Raw genomic sequence first — 21374 nt, forward strand, 5'->3', positions numbered from 1 at the left:
CTGTGGACAAAAAGAGGAAGTCAAAGACTTCTACCATGGCCAGTTACCTGAAGTCTCCTAGTACTGGACCTGACAAAGAAACTATGGAGCCTTGGAGCAAAGATGGACACAGGGATGTCAGCAAACAGGTGTGTGCTAAAAGAGATAAAACACTTTCACAAGAACATTATCAAACATTGTGTCTCAGAAGAAATTGTCATTTACCATCTTTACCTTATTTGTGGGGGTTGGCAAGTTGCTTTGTTTACAAGTCTCACTGTGATATTTCAACATTTACATGATACTACTTTGAAACCGGTGCAATGGCCTAGTAGAGAGTTTGCCTTGCATATGGTAGGTTGTGAGTTCGATCCCCGGCCAAGTCATACTAAAGACTTTAAAAATGGTACATGCTGCTTTCTCTGCTTAGCATTCAGCATTTAGAAAAGAGTATGGCAGTTATACACACACCACTACCAGTGGACTAGCCCCCTGCTGTAGTGATTGCACAAAGTTGTGTGGCCCAAGGGCTACAAAAACGGAGATGGGCAACACCCTATGCACCCTCTGGTGCAACTTTTGTTGAACTAACATTGAAAATTTTGTCAATTTCAGAAGGCCACCAGCAGACGGTTCCTGGATGCTGTGCATGTGGAGATCTTGAAGACTCCTAAACAGCCAACAGCCCACAGGAACGCAGCTCCACACAAGAAGAAGGGCTACAAGGAGCTGAAAGTCAACGTCAACAAAACCCCCAAGACGCCTGGGAGTGGCAAGGAGATTGCAAAAGGTGCCTCCATTTTATACCTGACCGTTCTTCCAAGTTTGAATTTGTTTGTTACATTGCCTGAAGATGATCCATATGTTTGATTAAACTGGATGTTTAATTAAAGCAGCTTCATTTTTCACATATATGTTAAGGTTACTGAATAATAGAGATAATATAGTGCTCATATTTTTCTTTGTGTGATATTAAGTTTTTTCTTAACCTTTAGCACACTGAAGTAGCCGTTTGACACCCAATTCTCTATTGGTTATGGGTTAGGCAGCAGGGAAAAGGTCAAGCTAACAGCATTATATGCTGTTAAAACAATGAACTTAGTTTGGCTGTACCTTTAGAGAAATGCCTTTTTTCCTTATTTCACAGCTAAGTCTAGCAGAGGCCTTCATCTGAACTCCAGTTTTGTCCTTCTCGGTGTAAAAAAGGGTGTCACTTTTTTTGGGTAACTACATCATTAGCTGTTAGAATGATGAACTTCAGAGTTCAGCACTACAAGATCCCTTTTTCCTCCATTTCACAGCCAGTAGAGGCCTTGACCTGAACTCCAGTTTTGACCCTGACCGCTGGGTGGACAGTGATGTGCCAGGGTTCCTGTCTGACAGTCAGAGTGACGGACAGTCCGGCTACCTGTCTGAGAGCAGCGAAGTGCCCGGCTTCCTCTCGGGGAATGAGAGCAGCTTCTTAGCGGAAGAAGACAATGAAGTTGTTCGTAACGTATGTCCACGCTGCTTATGATAATGCAAAGAAACGTTAACCCTTAAGCTGTTAGAGTTTCAGCCCAGTAAAAATTATGAATGTTTGACCCCTGACTTCCCTCACAAAACAGTCCGGGGCCTAGTTTCCGGGTTTCTCATGCTACGCGCTTGCAGTGCTGTGTCTCTTCTGGGGAATACCCTATCCGGGTTATAACGAGTCAAGGCACAAGGAGCATGTTTGTGTATCCTTGATATTAATGGGCCTGGCAGCTTAAGGGTTTTAGCATCCAGACTCGTGACAGAGCTTTTCCTGGTATTTAAGATCTATTCATCCAGTATTTCAGCATCAAGGACAGACACATTCAAATATTTAAATCTTAGAAGTATTTGTCTTGACATTCATTTCAACTGCAGAGACTTACCTTACTCATACAAAATGAGAAGAATATGCATGTCAATATACCTGTTTGTAATCATTGTCTCCAATTATCATGTGATTGTTTGCCATCCTTCTCCTTCCACTGCCTTTTGCCTCCTCAACTTAAGTCACCCATTCTTTAATACACCTGAGTAAAGGGAGGAAAGTTCTGTAAAGAACACTAGCCAGAAATGCCAGGGATCAAACCCATGACCTCTCAATCTCGCATCCGCTAACCTAGCCACTCGGTCATTTGACGCTACTACATGTCAATATATCTTCAGTGGTTAGATTTTACAATCATTGTGTACGTTCCCATGTTTAGGAGTTGAGTTCCATCCTGCCCAGTGGAAACTGCCTGGCCAGCAGTAATGTGACAGAAGACAACGTGCCTGCATCCCCCTGTCTGTCTGTCATCACCCACATCTCCAGTGTGAAGAGCCACTTCACTGGATCTTACAAGGCGTCTGACAAGGTAACCTTAACTTAGACCTTAGCTTAACTCTGTTGCATAGGTCAACTTGGTGGCAAACTTTCTCTCTCCAAAGGTTCTGGTTTTGTGCTGCTACTGCCATTTCATCAAGTGAATGTAATCAAGACAAGGTAAAGGAGGTTGAAAAATTAAGAACTTATTTGTTTGTTGTTTTTTCCCTTAGATCACTCAGCAACTGAATAGAATTTGAAAACATTCATGTTGTCTCAGACTTCTAAAACAACTTTTCTGTAGAATTCAACCTTCTTCCTGCTGCCTTACTCTGTAACCAATAGAGAACGGGCTGCCAAACGGCTACTTCAGTGTCCTAAAGGTTAAGGAAACAGTAGTTATTTAGTAGGGAAGTAAGAAAAACAACTGACACATAGAAAAAGACATAATCTGTGCTACTCTAATCTTGAATGTTCCTGCAGATGTCCATTTCTTATGAAGCTGATGAAGAGGACCATGCTGATGGGAAGAGCACCACTATTAACAGCATTGTCTCCGGTAAGTGTTTCTCTATCAATAGATAAATGCTGTTCTGTAGCAACACATATCCAGGGCTTGAAATGCTGGGTGCATGTGCACTTTTGTGCACCAAAAACATTTGCATCTATTCTCAAGAATGAATTTCAAGCCCTGTATTCCTATTTGCCTCAAACATCGCTATGTAAATTGATACCGCAAGAGGATCAGATCGAACTTGTGCTGTCCAAAGCAACTTTCTTATCAAATAAACTTTGAAAGATTTCATGCATCAAATAGGGCTAGTAAAATAGCCTCATATGAGTAACCCTAGTAATGAATTCTACTCAAATGTAAAATTGCTCCACCTTTCATACCTTAGAACTAGTAGTACAACTATATAAGTGACACATTAAACCCGATATGTTGAATTATACATGTACTTGGACGTTTTTTGTATCCAATTGTGTGTTTGCATGTATAGTTGTAGAAGGCCATACTAAAACCGCTTTACTTTTGTTGTGTTACTTAGAATTGATGTACATTCTATCTACTACAGGACCGTCCACGACTGTCCGTCCCTCTGCCTCTACTCTAAAGAGGAAGTATGGAAGTGACTCTGAAGATGACGACTACCCTCCAGTCTCCCTTGGGCTGAAGGACATGGGGGGAGGTCGCATCACTCTCAACCCAAAGAAGGCCGTTAAGAAGAGTCTTCCAGGTGTGAGAAGCTTATAACCAGTCCAAGATGTCTGTCTTTTTATCTTTTATTCAATGGCCATGTTGACTCAATTATATGGATGACATCTGCAAGTGCATCAATTTTCGTCAGTTTGAACAACAAGTAAGTTTTCGATTATACTGTAAATCGTACTAAGCAGCTTCAAAATTATTGGCCTGAATTGTAAAAAAAAATCTAAAATCAATGCTTATGTCTTAGTATGCCATTTTCACATAGTACTTCCAAGTTGAGTGGTAATGATTGCCTGACCCCATACTCAAAGCTCTCTACCTAAAGCCTTTCACCTCCTAAATGGTTAAAGTATTTTTTTTTTGCTTGTATGTTTTCCACATATCACAGCACCAACAATGTCCCTGAACACATCAGAAGTGTCGGATGCAGACCTGAACATGACGGGAGACTCCATGGAGGATGTTTCCCTGACTCCTCCAGAGGAGGTTGGGCTGGGCGGTGTCCTCAGCTCTTTCAATGCACAGATCATGAAAAACATCCAGGTATTTCTTTCATCAATTATGTTAGGATTAAGATTTAAGTTAATGTTTTACTATAGAGGACAACATTGCCAGTTTTAGGGTCACGTTTTATGCCTAAAGTTTTGTACTGGTTCGTGTCCTCAGCTCTTTCAATGCACAGATCATGAAAAGCATCCAGGTGTTTTCCTTGTGTTTTCTAAGATACTGTAAATGCAGAAATGTTCGCGTTGATTTGATTTTGTGATAGAGAGTGTTTGCGGAGGATGTAAGTTCGCATTTCAGACAATAGTAGTGCTACAGTCACAGATGGGCAAAAACTTTCGCAGTGGTCTTAAATTTGCAGTGAAGATTTCACTGCAAAAACCGCAAACATGAAACCACTGCAAACATTTCTGCCTTTACAGCATTGTACAGTGTACATGTAGGCAATTCAACTTAAAATGCAATGTACCACTTGTTGATAAACCAGAAAAATATTATCAGCAGAATAAGAACACTCTCATCTGGAGTTGACTTATCTATTTAAGTTCAGTCATACTTTATAGCTTTGATTAAGTTTTACTACAATGTGCTGTTTTGATTTTTCATAGTTGACATATCACATCAGCCATATCATGAACATTTTACTTTCAGCACAAGAAGAAACAGCTGGACAGTTTCTCTCGTAACACCTTGAAGTCCACCCAGAAGGAGGTAAAGTTCCTCTGGAAGGGGCAGATGGGAAGAAGGTAAAAACATCATTTGTTGCTGCTTTTGCTTCAGTCTGAGTCTAGGAAGCATCCACTACATACAGTAGACAACCTTCTTAGTCAAAAACTTTGTGCCAACAAAAAAACTTCAGGTGCCCGATATTTCAACGGGTTGCAGCCTCAAAGTTGACATTCTGGTCCCAATTAGTTGCTAACTCTGAAACACAGGTTCAATCCTGGGTTATGACATCTTGGTTGGGGCTGCACACGTCTTTTGGAAGGGACGTTTGGGGTTTTGTGTTCGAGGAGGTGCCTCGAGCATGTTAAAGGAAAGGGCTAGCAGCCCATCCTTGTGAAAATATACCCTGCTCCTGAAACAGCAAGGAAACTTGCTGCCCTTTATTTGTGCCACTAAGTACCACAAGTGTTTGAATGAACAATGATTTGCCTATTCTCTGTACAGGATGAGGGTTCAGGAGGACTTCAAAGGCAACCTGCTGCATGAGCTGGACTTTCTGGAGAAGGAAATGGCAAACCTGCAGGCTTGTGAGGAGAAAGCCTTGGTAAGAGCTATTAGTATTAGGCCCCCTCTCTACTAGACAGCAACCACTGAGTGACCAAAATTGAATTTTTGTGACCCTCGATTTTATACTTGGAATATGATGCACAATATAAAAGTATGATTCAAAAGAAAAAGTTTGTTCTTTATCTATTAACTGCATTGAGCGAGCTGTCAAATTTTTGGTTGCTCCGCAAGAGCTTTAAACATTAGTAAAGCTACTTTTCCGAATGCAACTTATCATGTCACCTACTAGTAGATAAGTATGTCCATCCAATAGATCCACACTTTATTTTTCCCATGCAAGACATGAATGATATATTTGTTTTCAGTCAAATATCACACATTGATACAAACCATCTTCCCACAATTCTAAATTACACACTCAATATATTTTTTTTATTTACAGAAACTCTTTGAGAACCAGCAAAAGCTATTGTCTACGGCAAGAATCACCCACGAACAGCGGTAAGTAGAAAGAAGAGAAAAAGATAGAAGCATTTGAGACTTTTACACTTCATTCATGAAGTCCAATATTTAAGCATACATGAAAGCATTTGTAAAGATTGTATTTTTGTATCTTTAAGGTATGCTTAAAGATTGGATTTCGTGCAGTTTATTTGTTTTGTTAATTAGTACTTTTTTATCTGTTAGTATTAGTGTTAGTAACATCACCATTTTTTTTCCTTTCTGATATGCTGGGTACATTGTGAGTTTTGAATATATGCTGGTGGTGATGATATGTTTGTTATTTGAGTAATTTCTTTAAATGTGGTTCCAGCTTCAGGAAAATCATGCGAATGGAGGAAGATTTCCACAAGACCCTGACACAGCTAGACAGGGAACAGGAGCAGCAACAGGTGTGAACATTGTTTGTTTGTTTGTTTAAGATCTCTATTAGTAAAATACATCATTTACTTACTAGTATTCCCTGCAGTCCTTTCATGATATGATTTTAAAACAGACCGGTGAAATGGCCTAGTGAATAGAGTGTTTGTCTTGCATACGGTAGTTCGTGAGTTCAAACCCCGGCTGAGTCATACAAAAGACTTTGAAAACGGTGCATATATACTGCTTTCTCTGCTTAGCACTCAGCCTTTGGGAAAGAGCATGGTAGTGGACTAATCTGTTGTAGTGATAGCACAAAGCTGTGTGGCCCAAGGGCTACTGAAACGGAGATGGGCTCCACCCTTTGCACCATCTGGTGCAGGAAGGACTTTTTAACTTTACACTTTAGTGGCGTCTGTGTAGCACAGTGGCAGAGCATCCGGCTATGAACCAATAAGACCCAGGTTCAATCCCCAGTGGAGTACCCAGACATGTCCGGACATGCACCCAGACGTTGTGCCCTTGGGAAAGGCACTTAACACACATTTCCCATGTCCTAAGCCCAGCAATAGGGTTTGGGTTGGCGTTAGGAAGGGCATCCAGCCGTAAAAACTCTTGCTACAAAAAAGGACTTGCACTTGATGAGGAGTTCTGGGGCTTTCCCATCCATGTGCAAGCACGTCTAACCCCCAGATGATGGGGAACAAAAGACGTTAAATTGGATAGAGAGAAAAACATACAAAATTTAATTACAATTCAGCACATGACTCTACCTTAATTGACCTTAAACATTGTGCTTGTTTGTGGTACGTCCTAAGGTCCCAAACTAGATTGTCTACAGATTTTAACTTCCATCCATCCAACATTTTGATTTTATATCCATGGTGAAATTTTCCCTCCTTAATCTCATGTGTTTGCATTTCCAGATATCACTGCGGGAAAGTCTGTGTTCCAAAGCTCAAGAAATGTCCAACAACTTTCTCAAGAACATTGTAAGTTGAACTGTCAAACCTTTCCATGTATTATCCATCAAGACTACTATTTTTTTAGATAATGATGTCATTTCTTCATAAGTCTTAACAACCTTTGTTGCTTATTTGTTTTTTTACTCTACCTTGTTTACCTTGGATAAAAGCAGAAATTGTCTGGCAGTAACTATACTTGTATGTCCTCAGATTTGAATCCCACAGTTACATTTATATTAACTTTGTAAGATAGGGATGCCTTTCATCCTAGATATTTTACAGAAACTTGCTTTTGCTCTCAGATTTCAAATCAATATCCCTGTCTGCTGGGACCTCCAAACAGAACATTTTTTTTTTAAACTTGAATTCCTATATTACATTGTACAAGGGAGATGTTAAATTTGAAACATTGTTTTTCTTCAGCAACAAGAGGAGATGAAGAATATGAGGAAAGTCTTACACAACATGTTTCTGTGAAGCAGACCGACATATGCCTATAGTTTGATATGGTCATACGTACAATGTTAGAGTGACTAATTGATGCCTTTTCCATTTGCTCAATGCAAAATCAGTTACATGAATTTGAAACAGTCAACCTACGATATGATAGAAGATAGTTGAATTTTACTACCTGTTCCTATATCTGCATTTTATATCCTCTTAGCAAGTGCCAGTTTAAAGGAGTTCACTGCTTGTTGAAAGTTGGTTAGTTCCCTCTATTAGCTGTTTGCTAGTGAAGCAATAAGAAGATTTAATGTTTTTTTACAATTACTATATGAGCATCATTACAATTAATAGCAAAGAAGTGTAGTTAATGAAGTTGTCTGAGACTATATGCTGTTGATTTGTTACCTAAAAGTTTGCCCATTAACTTTGCTGAAAAAAATTGTTCTTCATTTGAACATTTGATGTGTGTAATTTGATGTTATGCTTGTCTCATACTTTGAACATATTTCAATGAACCTACAGATGTTTAGACAAAGTTGATGTCACAGTTTATATTATATTTTTCCAGTAAATTCCTTACCAGAGTTTGCTAAAAAAAATCTTGTTTAATGTAAAGACTATTGTATGAAATCTATGTAATTCTAGTTTTGTCAGTTTATATTGTATTTGAGATAAGGATTCCTGTGAGGTTTTTGAAATAAAGATGCAGATATGAATTATGTCTGTGTTTTGAACTTTTATTATGTGTTTGTACATTCTATGCTCCCATGCTGAAAAGGAGATTGGTAAATTATTTTTCAGGTACTCTTTATACTATTTGAAGAATATATGCAGTTCACGAGTTTTAGATTACATTCTTCCTAACCTACATGAAACAGCTATTTTCACCACAGGGACAGTTTTGTAATAATTTGTTCCTGTCACAGGCTCAATCATATTGTGCGCTCTACCAGTAAGATTTTAATGATTCATACACCTATTGTACACTTAATGCACTATGGTTGGCTACTGATGTAAACAAGGTTATAGACATACTGGCTATCAGTTACTTAGTTAACTGAAGGCACCACCTTAAAGATTCATAGATAGATAAATTTAAAAAAAAACATGAGATATAACAATTCAAAGTTAGAGGTTAAATATTGAATACTTTACTGAAGATGGCTTCTTTATGAATACCAAATCCACTTTCATTGTACAAGTCCTAATTCCCTATAGTTGGATCGCTTTCTTTATCTTAACCGATGATGACATAAATACAAAATTGTTAAGTCTGTTGATATCTTCAACAGCAACTACAAGAACTGCTCAAAAGTATGGGAGCTTTTAGGTCAGAAGTGTAGTTTTCAAAAGCTTTCAACAAATTTGCAGCTGTACGAATCAAATTTCATATTAAAAATATCAAATGGCAATCTGAAATCGCAATTAGCAAACTTAAATACTGTACTTGAATTATTCCTGACCAATCAGGGCCAGAAGCAAATTGCAGTAGCCTCCACTGGTTTCGTCTGCAATGGCGGCCCCTAGCGACTTTCCGTGGCGACGCTCATAGATGTCTGCGACCTTCTTCATGTCAACCTGTTGACGTTAAGTGTACATTTGTTAACTTTCCATGTACAGTAACTGATGCCTTTCTATCTGCTTGAAAATAGCTTCTTAAAAATCGCTATCTGATATGGGTTAACATAAAAATCTTGAACAATGATTTTCACTTTTATTTAAAGAAAGGCAGCGATATCAAACTCAAGTTACACAGCCACTTGCACAGCATGGAAAATAGAATATCTAACAAGACAATTGAAACACATCGATGATATGAAATACAATTCGTCTATGCCTTCGTCCCCTGAACTCCCCACCCAAAGGAATGTAGAAGAGGGACACGTACATGTATAACTAAAAGCGTTTAGTTTATACCGGCATGCCATGATGACTAGTTTTGTGTGTTTAGCATTGTTTTACAGTTGACGTCAGAAGAGTATAAGAAGACTATAACGTTACATCAAAATGTATTTAGCGTTATAAATTTGCGGAGCGAGTGTCCCTACCTCACAGCGGCTGACAGTGACCCGTGTGAGGGTTTCCTCGTCCGTTCCGAAACCCATCATGGCCATGTACAAGCGCTCCGCGAAGTAACCAGGCAAGCTCAACACGCATTTCACTGTACCGGAAAAAAAAAAAAACGTTGGTTGAAGATCCAATTGAAGACCTACTAGATGTGTTTTCTTACTTATTCATATCTATCGAGAACACATTGCATTTGCTGACTCATAAATCAAATACATGTAACGTTATATAGTTCTTCGAAATTCAAATTCAAGATTTGATGCATGTATAGTACAGACATTTTACTGTATCGGGGAAAAAACACAGAAAACCGTTTGTTGAAAATCCGATTGAAGACCTACTAAATGTATTTCCTTACTTATGAACATCTATCGTTAACACATTTCCTTAAATATAGAACATTATTGCGCGACGATTGTAACTGGTACAATGTATGGCAACTTACATACATGACGGTCGAATTATAACAGCTAATATCTAACAATTTTGAGGAACTAATCTGAATTATGCATTACGGCAACGACAACCTAGCTACTCGTAGGCATGCTGATACTCTAGAACAGTACAGTCACATGCAGTACACGTACCGATCGCTAGATAGCCCTCCTTGATGGCGTCCTTTGTGGGGTTCATGAAGCCGCCAGTCTGGCGCGAGATCATCTCCATGATGTGGTGCCCGCTGAGCTGCAGGAATGGATTGTCAAGACAAGAAATTATCGGCAAATGATTAATTATTCTCTCTTACTATTGCCATCGGCAGTACCTAGTGTCCAAGTAATGACCGAGTCAGAATTCAACCTTGCCTCAGTTAAGTTGTAGCTGTTCTTGGGTGGCAATGTGACTGCCCAAGCCCAGAGCTGTATGGAAGTTACTTACTTTTGTAGATACGAGCTTACTGGTACCTTATACGATAGGGACCCCTTCAAATTACTGATATTGCCTCAAGCAACGTTAACGTTTTGTTTTAAAGTATAAAACACAAGTAAGTGTAAATACTTGCTACGCCGCAAGTAGTGCTCTTCGTAAAACCTCCTTGGTAAAACCTAGTAAAATAGTGACTGACAATCAACTGACCCGCTGGTAGTCCAGAAAGGTCTGCCTCAGATGTGCGTAGCTTCGAGTCGCCAGGATCTTCTCCAGGCTAGGTCCAAGTTCTTCCTGCCAAAAGAAAGGCATGTTGAGCTTTAAAAAGAACATATTTGAAACGACAAAGAACTACTGTAACAGTCAAGCCGGTTCAAGTGACCACCTCTACATGTACATGAGGTCCACCTGACCAGTGTGACCACGTCTTGGTGTAGCCTCTACCAGGCTTCCGTCCTATCGCTGGGAAAATAGTAGAAATCAGCCGAGGTACTCCGCTGTACAGGGTAGGTCCACTATACAGTTAAGTTCCATTGCGAAATGGAACTATACTGTACAGCGGACCTACCCTGTACAGCGGAGTACCTCGGCTGATTTCTACTATTTTCCCAGCGATAGGACGGAAGCCTGGTAGAGGCTAGTATTGGTGGCCCCTTAGATAATTTCTCCACTAACACCAGCACTAAGCATCCTGTCTATGGTGATCACATGTCCATATATATGCCAGATTTCATCGGTCCACTGAGTGGTCTTCTTGGGCAATTTTCACTACAGTTTTCACTAGCCTTCATAGTCTGGCAATACCTTTGTAAAATATGTGATAGTCAAAGCCATACGTACATCGATAAGCGTGGACGCCTCACCCAGAGTTACTGTGTAGTCGACATTCTTGTCTTCCCTGTCCGCCTGCGGGAAATATGGTAATATATCATTGTATCAAAGAGAAATCTCTCTGTGTGAATATAAAAGAAAGCTTATACCAGGATTTAAGGTTGTAATTGCCTGTTATGTTTCTAGTTAGGCCACACTGCGCTGAAATGTACTATCGAGCCCAGTTCCGAGAAAATGTGAAAGAACAAAAACAAAGAATCCATTGTTTAGTATATAATGTTCTGTAGCTTTAGTAATTTGTAAAACCCTCATGACCACTTAGATTTCATAATGAAGGCAACTTGTTGGGTCCACCTTTTTGTTGTTAGCGGCCGAAGGGCGGTGTGTTACGCCGAAGGGCGGTTATACCGGCTATACAGATACAGATACAGATTGTTCGCACGCTTGCATAAGCTTTACAGTGCCCAGAGGATGCAGTCATCCATATGATCAAATTAGTAGGGCCTAAGCCTTATATCATGAGGTTTAGTACGAAGGCCGTGCTATCAACATTCGACAGTAGTAGATGGAGTATGTTCGACCCCTGCTCACTCTTACCTCCCACATGGCGATGAGTAGACTGCGCAGGTTGCCGTCAGTCTCCTGCTCCAGATCCTTCTTCAGGTCGAAGTTCGTCGCTAATATAAAGAGTGCGAGGCAGGTCAGCTAAGTCAGATGCTTTTTGTTTCACAACACGTAACTTTATAACCGTCCCTTTACGAGGAGTCCTACATTTGGTATTATCTGTGTTCTATATCCCTTTTTCTTCTTTCTTTCTTCTCTCTCTCTTTCTCTTTCTCTAGCTGCGTAGTTACAATCACTCAGAAATAGACACCATGACAAAATTACAAAACGTTGATAACTTCAACAGAAGATGGGAATGACTTAATGGCAATGATGACACACTTACCGAAGGAGTAAGCCTCTATGATTTTCTTGATTTGCTGCAAAGAAGTAATGATTGCTTTGTTCAGATAAAGCGAGACAGACGTTGCTCTGGACTGAGTGATCGATGGCAAACTTTGAACATGAAAAAGAAAGCAAACTTTTGTATTTAGTTACCTCTGTTTTAAAGTTTTGAGTTTTTTAAAGAAAATCAATCGACGTGTATAGTGATATGTAGTCTATCGCATTGAAGTGCAGTATATTCAAGACATTATTCATTTACATTTCTGTTTTATTTAGCCAGGGTGGCCCATCTCAGTGGAAGACACTCATTATCCCTCTCCCATTCATAATCCTGACTCTAAACATTACCTTGTTATTCCTGGAGCAGAGGATCTCGATGAGAACCGACTCGTCCGTGCCCGTGCCCTCCATGGCGCCCCTCAGGCACCGCGCGTCGTACAGCCGCGGCGGCGTCATCAGAGCCCACACCAGCCGCCCGAAGTCGTTATCCGCCCCGAGCATGGTCACCAGGTCCCCGATCAGATCCTGCCGTAAATACATATTCATTTATGAATGGTTTATTTCATTAATACATTGCAGCCAGACGAGGCTAAATTACGTATGACTTACACGCTTGACATATATGGATACCCTTTTGCTAACCCTTGATAGAACAAGAGATGCAAAAAAGGAATTTCTGCTGCAGTACCAAGGTCACATACCAGGGGGCCCAAAATCGACCTTGAATTTCGGCTTCACAACACCTGCCCACATACCAAATATCATTGTACTCCATCAAGAGGTTCTTGAGTTATGCTGACTACAGTAGTCCGGAAACACAAACAGACAGACAGACACACAGACACACCCAAAACTATATCTCCATTTTTCATTGAGATAAATATAGAGGGTAACGAGGAATTAGACCACAGCATGTCCAGGACCAAGATACGAAAACCGGAAGTTCTGCTGCGGTACTAAGATCGGCCACCAGGAGGCCCAAAATACCCCTCGCTTACCAACATACCAAATATCACTGCAATCCATCCAGAGCTAGAGGCTCTTGACATATTGCGCCGGAAATGCATACACACGCACACACACACGCACATACAGATGAGCACAGTGTCGAATGCGAACCATGCAGGAGCTTTGAGTTATCGACGACTACATTGCTGAACATTTACAGAGTAGAAGCATCCCTACTGATAAGTCTGTTTCTTTGCTTGTTTTTGTCTGTTTGCTTGCTTATTTATTTATGTCAGTTTACATATGTGTTTGTTTTGTTTGTTCGTTCGTTCGTTCGTTTGTTGGTTTGTTGGTTTGTTGGCTGGTTTGTTTGATTATTCTAGATAAAAAAAAGTGTTGAGGGTGCTATCGTTCAGCACATCACCGAAAGTAATAAGTACCTCGTCGAAGTCTATCTCGTATTGCATGGCGATCTCCATCCGTTGCCTTTGGCTGCGGTGCGCCAGGATGTCGATCAGTTTCTGCTCATCCACATCTAGATGTAGAGACAGGGTTGATACAGGTTGAAGCAAAGTAACATGCGCCAGTTCATGTATCCTTCAGTTGATTGCAAAGTCGAGAGTAAAATCTGCTGTATGATCTTAGTGTACATGTATATGTACAAGTACATATTCGATTATGACATACATTTGCCAAACTTTGCGGAAACACTGCCGCATTGTTAGTAATAAAATATTAAAGGAAGGTAAAGCAATCATCCTCTATCTAGGTGAAACATGATGCGTTTTCAAGTAGCTAGTGGTAGTGCTATGCGGCTTCGATACGGCTCACGTTTTCAGCCAAGCACACGGGTCACCCCTCCTCTTCTTGATAAGTGTGTTGGGTTCTTTTACGTTCAAAGGTTTGACGCTTGATACTATCGACTGAACCTTCCCCATACAGATTCTTATCTTAACATAAAACATCGGTGAGTATACTAAATGTAGTGTAGGATCTATCGCCTTCATTTACGCAAGTAATGAAAAGTAACATGCACTTATAAGATTCTATCTACATCGAATTAACAGTGACCACTTATCTGATCTATCAGGTGGTAGGAAAAAAGCCTTTGAACTTGGAAGTTTGAAAGAAAACTCCTACCTCTCTCCATCACAATACTGCGTAGAGCCTTGGCGTCCGCCGTCCTGTCGAAGTCCTTGGCAGGGAGGACGGTTCCCCAGTACTTCTTCTGCGGGGCTGCCGCCTCTTTCGCTGGCTCCTCTATGGCATCAGTGTGCAGCTGTTGCCAGAACTTGGTGTCCTGTGAGTAAGTATCATGAATGAACTTTATTGCTCGACAATCGTACATGGTACAATGTATGACATTAAATCAACAATACTATTAGCCTAATCAATCCTACTTTTCTAAGTACAAAATATTATCGAAACCAGTATATTGTTTACAATATAGTCATGTATGGGTAATTCTGTCTCGCTTTTGGAATGATTTATGGAGGAATTGACCTATGTAGATGGATATAGGAGTCGGACATCGTCATTTTAATCCGTGAACATCAGGCTGGTAAGTCACTGAATAAAATGCGCTTTGTACACAACCAAGTGTTCTATTTACCACGACGTTTCAGTTTTACCGTCTGTTCCCCGCCACGTGTCTTTATTCAAAGTCCGAGGAATTCACGTAGCAACAGGGCCCATAAACACTCTATCACACTTTTTGGGTGTGATGAAACTAGATTTGAATATACTACATCTAGTGCATTTTCGAATCAGTCGGACTGTGCGCCTTTAAAAGTCCTAAATAGCATTTTAACCCAAAGTTTACATTCCCGTGCCCCCTTCCACTCTGTCTCGTACAACTCAAGCAGTCATTTAACACTGCAGCACTCGTCTCCAATGAAGCAGAACGGATTTCAGAGGTCATTCTTGTGGTTTAAACGGCATGTATAATTGACTCGTCGCACATACTTTTCGTAAACACGTCAAGTAGCTGTTAGCGTTGTGGGTTCTTAAAGTCGTGAGATCTGACTTAATTTGATACGCGACTTGAGTCTAAAGAGTCTGTTGCTTGCATAAGTTCGCACTTCGTCTCAAAACACTTTAAGCACATTAAGTATATCAACGTGAAAGAGTGATATATTTGATGGTCACAAGTCAACGTTGCCTTGTTGGTAAATTCACGAACAGAAATATCGAGATCAGGCTAAAATTGGCAATATTACAATCAAATCCTAAGTATGAAATGAAGTATATTTTCTTGTATACTAAAAGATAATGAAATTTTTTTTAGAAATACTTGTAAATGATATAAATAACTTACACGGAAAAGTTCTCTATAACATATCTAAGAGAAGGCTATCAAGACCATCCGAAAGTTTGCACGCTCGCGCTCTTGGACACCCTATGTTTACCTGATCGTACACATTAGCATTCTACACAGGTTTGATAGTGAAAGGGGCTCGTGTATGAAATAATCAACATACTTTCCCCACCCAACCCCTCTTTGTCAAATGATCGTCATTATCATCATTACACATGAGCTGCTAATACTGCAACCATACAGCACACAAAGTGGCGAAATAGACCCAAACGTTTTGGAAAAATCTTTCTGGTCCCGTCTATTGTACAGAGACTGTAGTTAAATCACGATGTCGCGGGTCGTTGAGTGTCCTCATACAATGAAGGCCTCTAACTTGAAGGTCATTCGTATGACACTGAAGGTGTGTCATGTTTACCAATGGCTTAAGAAGTCATACCATAAACAGTTGTCATAGATAAACTCGTTACGTTTTGGTTGGCACAAATCATAACAGACGTCCTGTTTGGTTGACCCAGGCCCCACAGACAACACTGGGCGCAGATTTGTGTAATCTGTGTAAGTATCTAGTGTCCAAGAAAATGTGATTTATCCCATTAAACATGGGTCCTTTTCTCACCAAGATTCAATAGCAAACCTACCTCTTTCTTGGTTGCCATTTCTCTACCTTGTATCAGTCACAAATCCGCAGGAAAGATGAAAACGCGTCGATGTTTTTGCCCCACACAAACAAGCAGCTAGCTCTACTGATTTCGCCTAGTTAACTGCCAACAGCGCCCTGGGCGGACCTTTTAAACAGTTGACCCGACGACAACGCCTGCTGTGACGTCCGTCCAGTACCCTCCCAGTTAGTCACCAGGATTATGACGGCCAAAGTGCCCGCGTCAGGCCGAAAAGCTTTGGGTAAAATGACGCAAATATGATTCACATAGGCCGTGCCTTGCAAGAAACTGAGATAAAGAAAAGGGGGCGTGTCGATCGTTTGTGGTTGGATTTATAAACAAAAGAACCTTAAGAAATCAAAACTTCATTTTTCAATTGAAAGGGTTGGGTTAGTGACAACCTACACCAGATACAAGTTCATAAATGTATGGAAATTTAAAATCAGAGGGAAGAATGATGTGATGTTTGTATCTTTTATGATTGTTATGAAATAGCCGTTTACGCCGGAATTCCCCAGTTAATGAGCCCCCGCCTTGTCATGCCCTGAAGATGTGCGTAAAGAACAGGATCAGCAAGATTCTGGTCGAACCATCCGGTCATCACCCGGGTCCCCGAAGGCGTTAGCCTCCTTAGCAGGGTCTATGACGAGCTTATTATGTGCTTTATTTCTATGGTATATCAGTTCTCTTTTTTCTGTGGGTCGCCTCCATCCACAAGAAATCGAGTACCGAAAACTGATATGGCATCAGAATAAATGGCAGACTACAAGCCTCCCAACAGCGTCCGTCGCTGAGCCTGCAATGGAGGCTATTGGTGGTTGATGCGAGAAATTTCAATCAGTCTACGGCGTTTACAGTCGCTCACACCAACGAAGGACGTTCAATTGCTCACACGGAAGGATGCCCATTGCCTACTGTTCTTTCAACTACTAACTAGTATTCCGTTTTAAGCCATTCACTCATTACTCTCTCTCTCTCTCTCTCTCTGTAAATCGTTCACCTTGTGTCACTACAAAATACCATTTATTCTGCAAATGTGACTTTTCCTTTTTTCAAACTTTCAGCAAGACAACAAAATGATGCATGTAAACAATAATCCATGTTTAGTATACTCTTATTGTTCTTGTTAGTTATTGGCATTAAAGGCACTGAGAAGTATACATGCATACTCATATTTTTCCTTTATCGGCAAAGATCTCAAACTTCTTGACACAAGCTGTAGAAGGAAGAAACTGAGAACTCAGTCTGCTAAATCAGTTAAAAGCAATCTTGTTCTGTCAATAAGCACTTTCCATGCTATAATACTGACCTTCCTGACAACTTGCTTCCTGGTAAAAAACTGATGAAAACAGCAGCATTAATCTTATATCATTATCCACAGTACTGACATGCAGTCTGTACTTAACAATTGTGCTTTTGTCAATAAGTCTACCTGCATGTACCTGTATATAAGAAAGTACACTTACCACAACATGTATATAAACTTATATTATATGCATAGCTTAACTGTTAGCAGCATTGAGGTTAATGTGCGTACACTTGTTAAAAGTTTAAAACTTGCATAGGGCTGTGCAAAGTGGTCTTCTGTTTCCCCTCTACTGTAAATAGTAAAATGTTGCATATATACAGATAAGACTATACATGGACTACACAGAACTTCCGTTAATCTTGAAACTTTCGCAGTTTTATTTTTGTGGGTGGTTTTATTCTCTCCATTGCGAATATGTCTGTCTTGTATAAAATCATTTCAATAGTGAATTCTAAACGCCATAAAAAATGGAATAAGACCACTGCAAAAGTAGATAAATGTACAGTAATCTGTTGAGTTATTTCTAATGTTGTATTATCCTACAACAGAACTGTTTAAACCATGAAATTAGAACACTGTGAAAACATCCTTTTCCCTTCTACCCTGTGAAAATTTACAGTTACTGTATCATTTAAAGGTCAATTAGGTCACGTGAGTCGAGAAGGGATGGTGTTGGTCGGTTTGAAGATCTCGTGCTTGACTCCGGAGTTGGCGTACATTCCGCTCTCGTCCTGCCAGGTGTTGATGCCCGAGCGCCGGTAGTCGGCGGTGTCCGTGAACTGGGAGTGGCACTTCTTGTACGCTACAGAGTCGTCAGGGAAGTCTGGGGGCTGCTCCTGTGGAAATGGTTTGGTGATAGAAGTCAGTCACAAATGCTTTTTAACATCTTATACACATACTTTAACCTTCTCCCTGCTGCCTTACTCTGTAGCCAATAGTCAATTGGGTGCCAATCGGCTTCTTCAGAGTGCTGAAGGTTAAGCCGTTGAACTTTTCATTGTTGTCCAGTGTGAGCAGCAAAACTTCGGATAGCTGTTATTTCAACGTCAACAAAAGCTAAAGTAGCAAAATGCTTGACAGACATTAGATAAATTAAGCCCTTCCCGCACCAGATCTATCTCCACTTGAACACAATAGCCCATTGGCCACACAACTTTTGAGAAATGATTACAGCAAGGTGCTAAACCCTAATGCTGCATGTTAAGCAGAGAAAGCAATATATCTGATTCTTTTTTAAGTCGACCGAACACTCTACTCACTTGGCCATTGCGCTGGTGAGTGACATGCAACACTGCAATGTCTAATAATTACAAAACATTCCCCATGAATGGGAAACATTACTCAGAATCTAGATAGAATACTTTTCTACATGATCAACTGAGCATTTCTATTCACATGTGTGACCGATATGTACTTACAGGTGCAGGTGTGTATGGGTAGGGGGCTTTGTAGTCTGCCCTGTGTGTAGTCTCCAGGTGCCTGTCAAATCAAAATTAGATAAGTCAGTACATGCTAGCATCAGTGTTGCAGATGACATCTGACCTCTCAATGCAACTACTAGGTTGAAATTTTACATCTATTTTTTTATCATCACAAAATCAACATTGCTTTTGGTATATTGTGCTAAAGAGAGTTTTACAAAGTGAAAAAATGTTTGATTCTAAATTGTTGACATACCTTTTTCCATAGTCTGAATGATGTCTGGGTAGCACAGCACCAAATCCAGTAGTAGGAGCTCCTGTGTCCCTGCAGATGCAGAAACAGAGATGTTTAAGACTCTTCTCAACTTGGACTTACTTCCCACTTTCAAATATAGGATCCCACATTATTGGATTGAAATACTGTCCATAACACCTGCTAACATAATTCCACCAGGGTACATAATTCCGCCGCTCTGAAAAGATATGTCCAACCCATAGATAAGTCCCCCAGTATAATGCACTCCTGTATATCTCAACTGTTCATACCTGGGGGTGCTGCACTAGAGATCTCTCAAACCCACTGCTTTTCAAAGTGGCGGATTTATGTAAACCTGCGGATTACTGTTAATGGAGGTTAACTAGAAGTAGGTATTTACTAGCAAATATGTTACGGTTCTCCTCAGACAAACATTAAGTCTCACCTTTCCAAGTTGAGGTGGTTGATGGTGGCGAGGTCCCCCATGGGCTTACTGGTCACCTTCTCCTCAAAATCCTTCTTCAGCTTCACCTGGCCCATCTGGTACTGGGTGGAGGTCAGGGGGAATGACTGAGGGAGAGAAAGGAATATAGATGAATACAGGAAGGAGGGAAGGAAGGATGTTACATCATCATCATCAGTCGACATACTTATGCATCGTCAGGGTTATACCGCCCCTTATGGGATGGTACACTCTTTCATTGGCTGATACAAGATGGGGATGTGCCAGGTCTCCCGTCCGGGCGAATGATGTAAATCACTGTATGGCTGATATGAGACAGAGGTTTGCCAGGCCTCCATCCGGGTGACTTGTAGTGAATGGATGTTATACAAGTTCATAATTATCTTATATGTGGTCCTACACGGCAAAAAAATTCCTACTGTAAATTCATTTAATTTTGCTGTGGTTTTATTCTGTGGTAGGAGGGAAAAGGAAGTTTCTGTGGTGTTTTAAATTCATGGATGAAACAGTTTGTAGTGCAGTAGTCATACAAGGGAGACATATTCGCAGTCTCATGAATTCTCAGTGGAGAGGGCACTGCCAAAAACAAGAGAATACAACCATCGCAAAAGTATTAACATTTACAGTATCTGGACATCACCAGACATGCAATGGCATCAAATTCTTCATAAATTGTTGAAAAACAGTGGGAATAATCTCATTTTGTATTTTTTTTTTTTGGTAGGGCCCTTCTTCATTGGTCGCATTGCATTGGCAGTGGCACACAAGCAAGCCAGATCCAATCATCTGTTTTAAGATGAAATCTGGGATAGTAAAACGTATTTGACGTTTTTCTGCTGGACATAACTGTTAACCCTGAGTAACTCACCCCATCTGTGACGTCCAGTATCCTCCTGTAGGTGGAGTGGTGCATCTTGTTCTTCATGGGAGGTTTGTTTACCACATCGTAGTCCTTGGGATGGGCCTCTCGTGCCTGGTGCCTGAAATTAACATTTACAAAGGGTTTCAATGCTGTTTGTGTGTGTATATGGAAGAAAATTCAGTCTAGACTGTCAGAGTCGTTCTGTTTAGTGGGTCATGGTTGCTTAGTAATTTTCATGTCATAACGTTACCATAATGCCGATGATTTGTATCTAAACAGAAAGCTTCGCAGTGTCACAATGCACAAATTTTGAAGATTTTTAGACTTTTAAGATTTAATAGCAACATTACTGCTTAGTTGAATTCGGAACATCAAAACAGTTAACGTTTCTTAACGCTAACATTACACGTAACGTTAGTAAGCTGCAAACAAACAAGAAAACAAGAAACAGTTAAACCTCAAATTACCAACTACGAAACAGCGTTCAAGTATTATCTTTATAGACGCTGAAACGGCAAAATCGTCTAAACAAAAAAATTCAACACATTGCTAACCTTGCCGATAGAAAGAAGAAAATAGCAGCCAACACACATGGATCTTATTATAAAAGCACTCAACACACTCAAGTTCACCTACTCTGCTCTACAAAATTTAACCCGGAGACTGACCAGTTTGAGTTCAGCGTTACCGGACTGTAGTCCATGTGATCTGAGCGCAGATAGAGGGAACCCTTCCTCTCTACAAAGTCCGGCAACATCCCGTAGTCGAAAGTCTCCATGTTTCGTTCTGACGGCGAGCAGCGAAAGAAAAGTACGTCTGAACTTCGGTGCAACAAGTTGGGCGTGTGTTGTGGTGGTGTGTTTGGGTTACAATACGGAAGTAGGGCCTATCACCCCTCAACCGGCTTGAATAT

General features: G+C 40.4%; 3 protein-coding genes across 3 annotated transcripts; 1 reads left to right on the plus strand and 2 right to left on the minus strand.

The window, feature by feature from the left end:
• The first annotated feature begins 5 nt into the window (after positions 1 to 5).
• Positions 6 to 7727, plus strand: LOC136428818 (synaptonemal complex protein 2-like). The gene is made up of 13 exons (XM_066418583.1): positions 6 to 128; positions 595 to 769; positions 1281 to 1474; positions 2199 to 2348; positions 2780 to 2855; positions 3373 to 3534; positions 3895 to 4049; positions 4662 to 4756; positions 5181 to 5280; positions 5686 to 5744; positions 6058 to 6136; positions 7031 to 7096; positions 7493 to 7727. Exons 1-13 carry the CDS (start codon positions 36 to 38, stop codon positions 7544 to 7546), a joined length of 1458 nt encoding a protein of 485 aa, XP_066274680.1. The 5' UTR covers positions 6 to 35; the 3' UTR covers positions 7547 to 7727.
• Positions 7728 to 8232: 505 nt separating this feature from the next.
• LOC136428819 (annexin A5-like) lies at positions 8233 to 16261 on the minus strand. Its single transcript, XM_066418585.1, has 11 exons — positions 16130 to 16261; positions 14315 to 14474; positions 13615 to 13709; positions 12575 to 12751; positions 12228 to 12261; positions 11876 to 11955; positions 11288 to 11353; positions 10658 to 10741; positions 10171 to 10267; positions 9565 to 9677; positions 8233 to 9094 (listed from the first exon to the last, which is right to left on the minus strand). Exons 1-11 carry the CDS (start codon positions 16145 to 16147, stop codon positions 8969 to 8971), a joined length of 1050 nt encoding a protein of 349 aa, XP_066274682.1. The 5' UTR covers positions 16148 to 16261; the 3' UTR covers positions 8233 to 8968.
• A 1821-nt stretch (positions 16262 to 18082) lies between these two features.
• On the minus strand, positions 18083 to 21343 carry LOC136428820 (cilia- and flagella-associated protein 95-like). Its single transcript, XM_066418586.1, has 6 exons — positions 21130 to 21343; positions 20468 to 20579; positions 19582 to 19706; positions 19137 to 19205; positions 18878 to 18938; positions 18083 to 18295 (listed from the first exon to the last, which is right to left on the minus strand). The coding sequence occupies exons 1-6, from the start codon at positions 21237 to 21239 to the stop codon at positions 18107 to 18109; spliced, it is 666 nt and encodes a 221-aa protein (XP_066274683.1). The 5' UTR covers positions 21240 to 21343; the 3' UTR covers positions 18083 to 18106.
• Positions 21344 to 21374: the final 31 nt, after the last annotated feature.

The sequence above is a fragment of the Branchiostoma lanceolatum genome, chromosome 2 (genome assembly GCF_035083965.1).
Source record: "Branchiostoma lanceolatum isolate klBraLanc5 chromosome 2, klBraLanc5.hap2, whole genome shotgun sequence".
Taxonomy (NCBI): domain Eukaryota; kingdom Metazoa; phylum Chordata; class Leptocardii; order Amphioxiformes; family Branchiostomatidae; genus Branchiostoma; species Branchiostoma lanceolatum.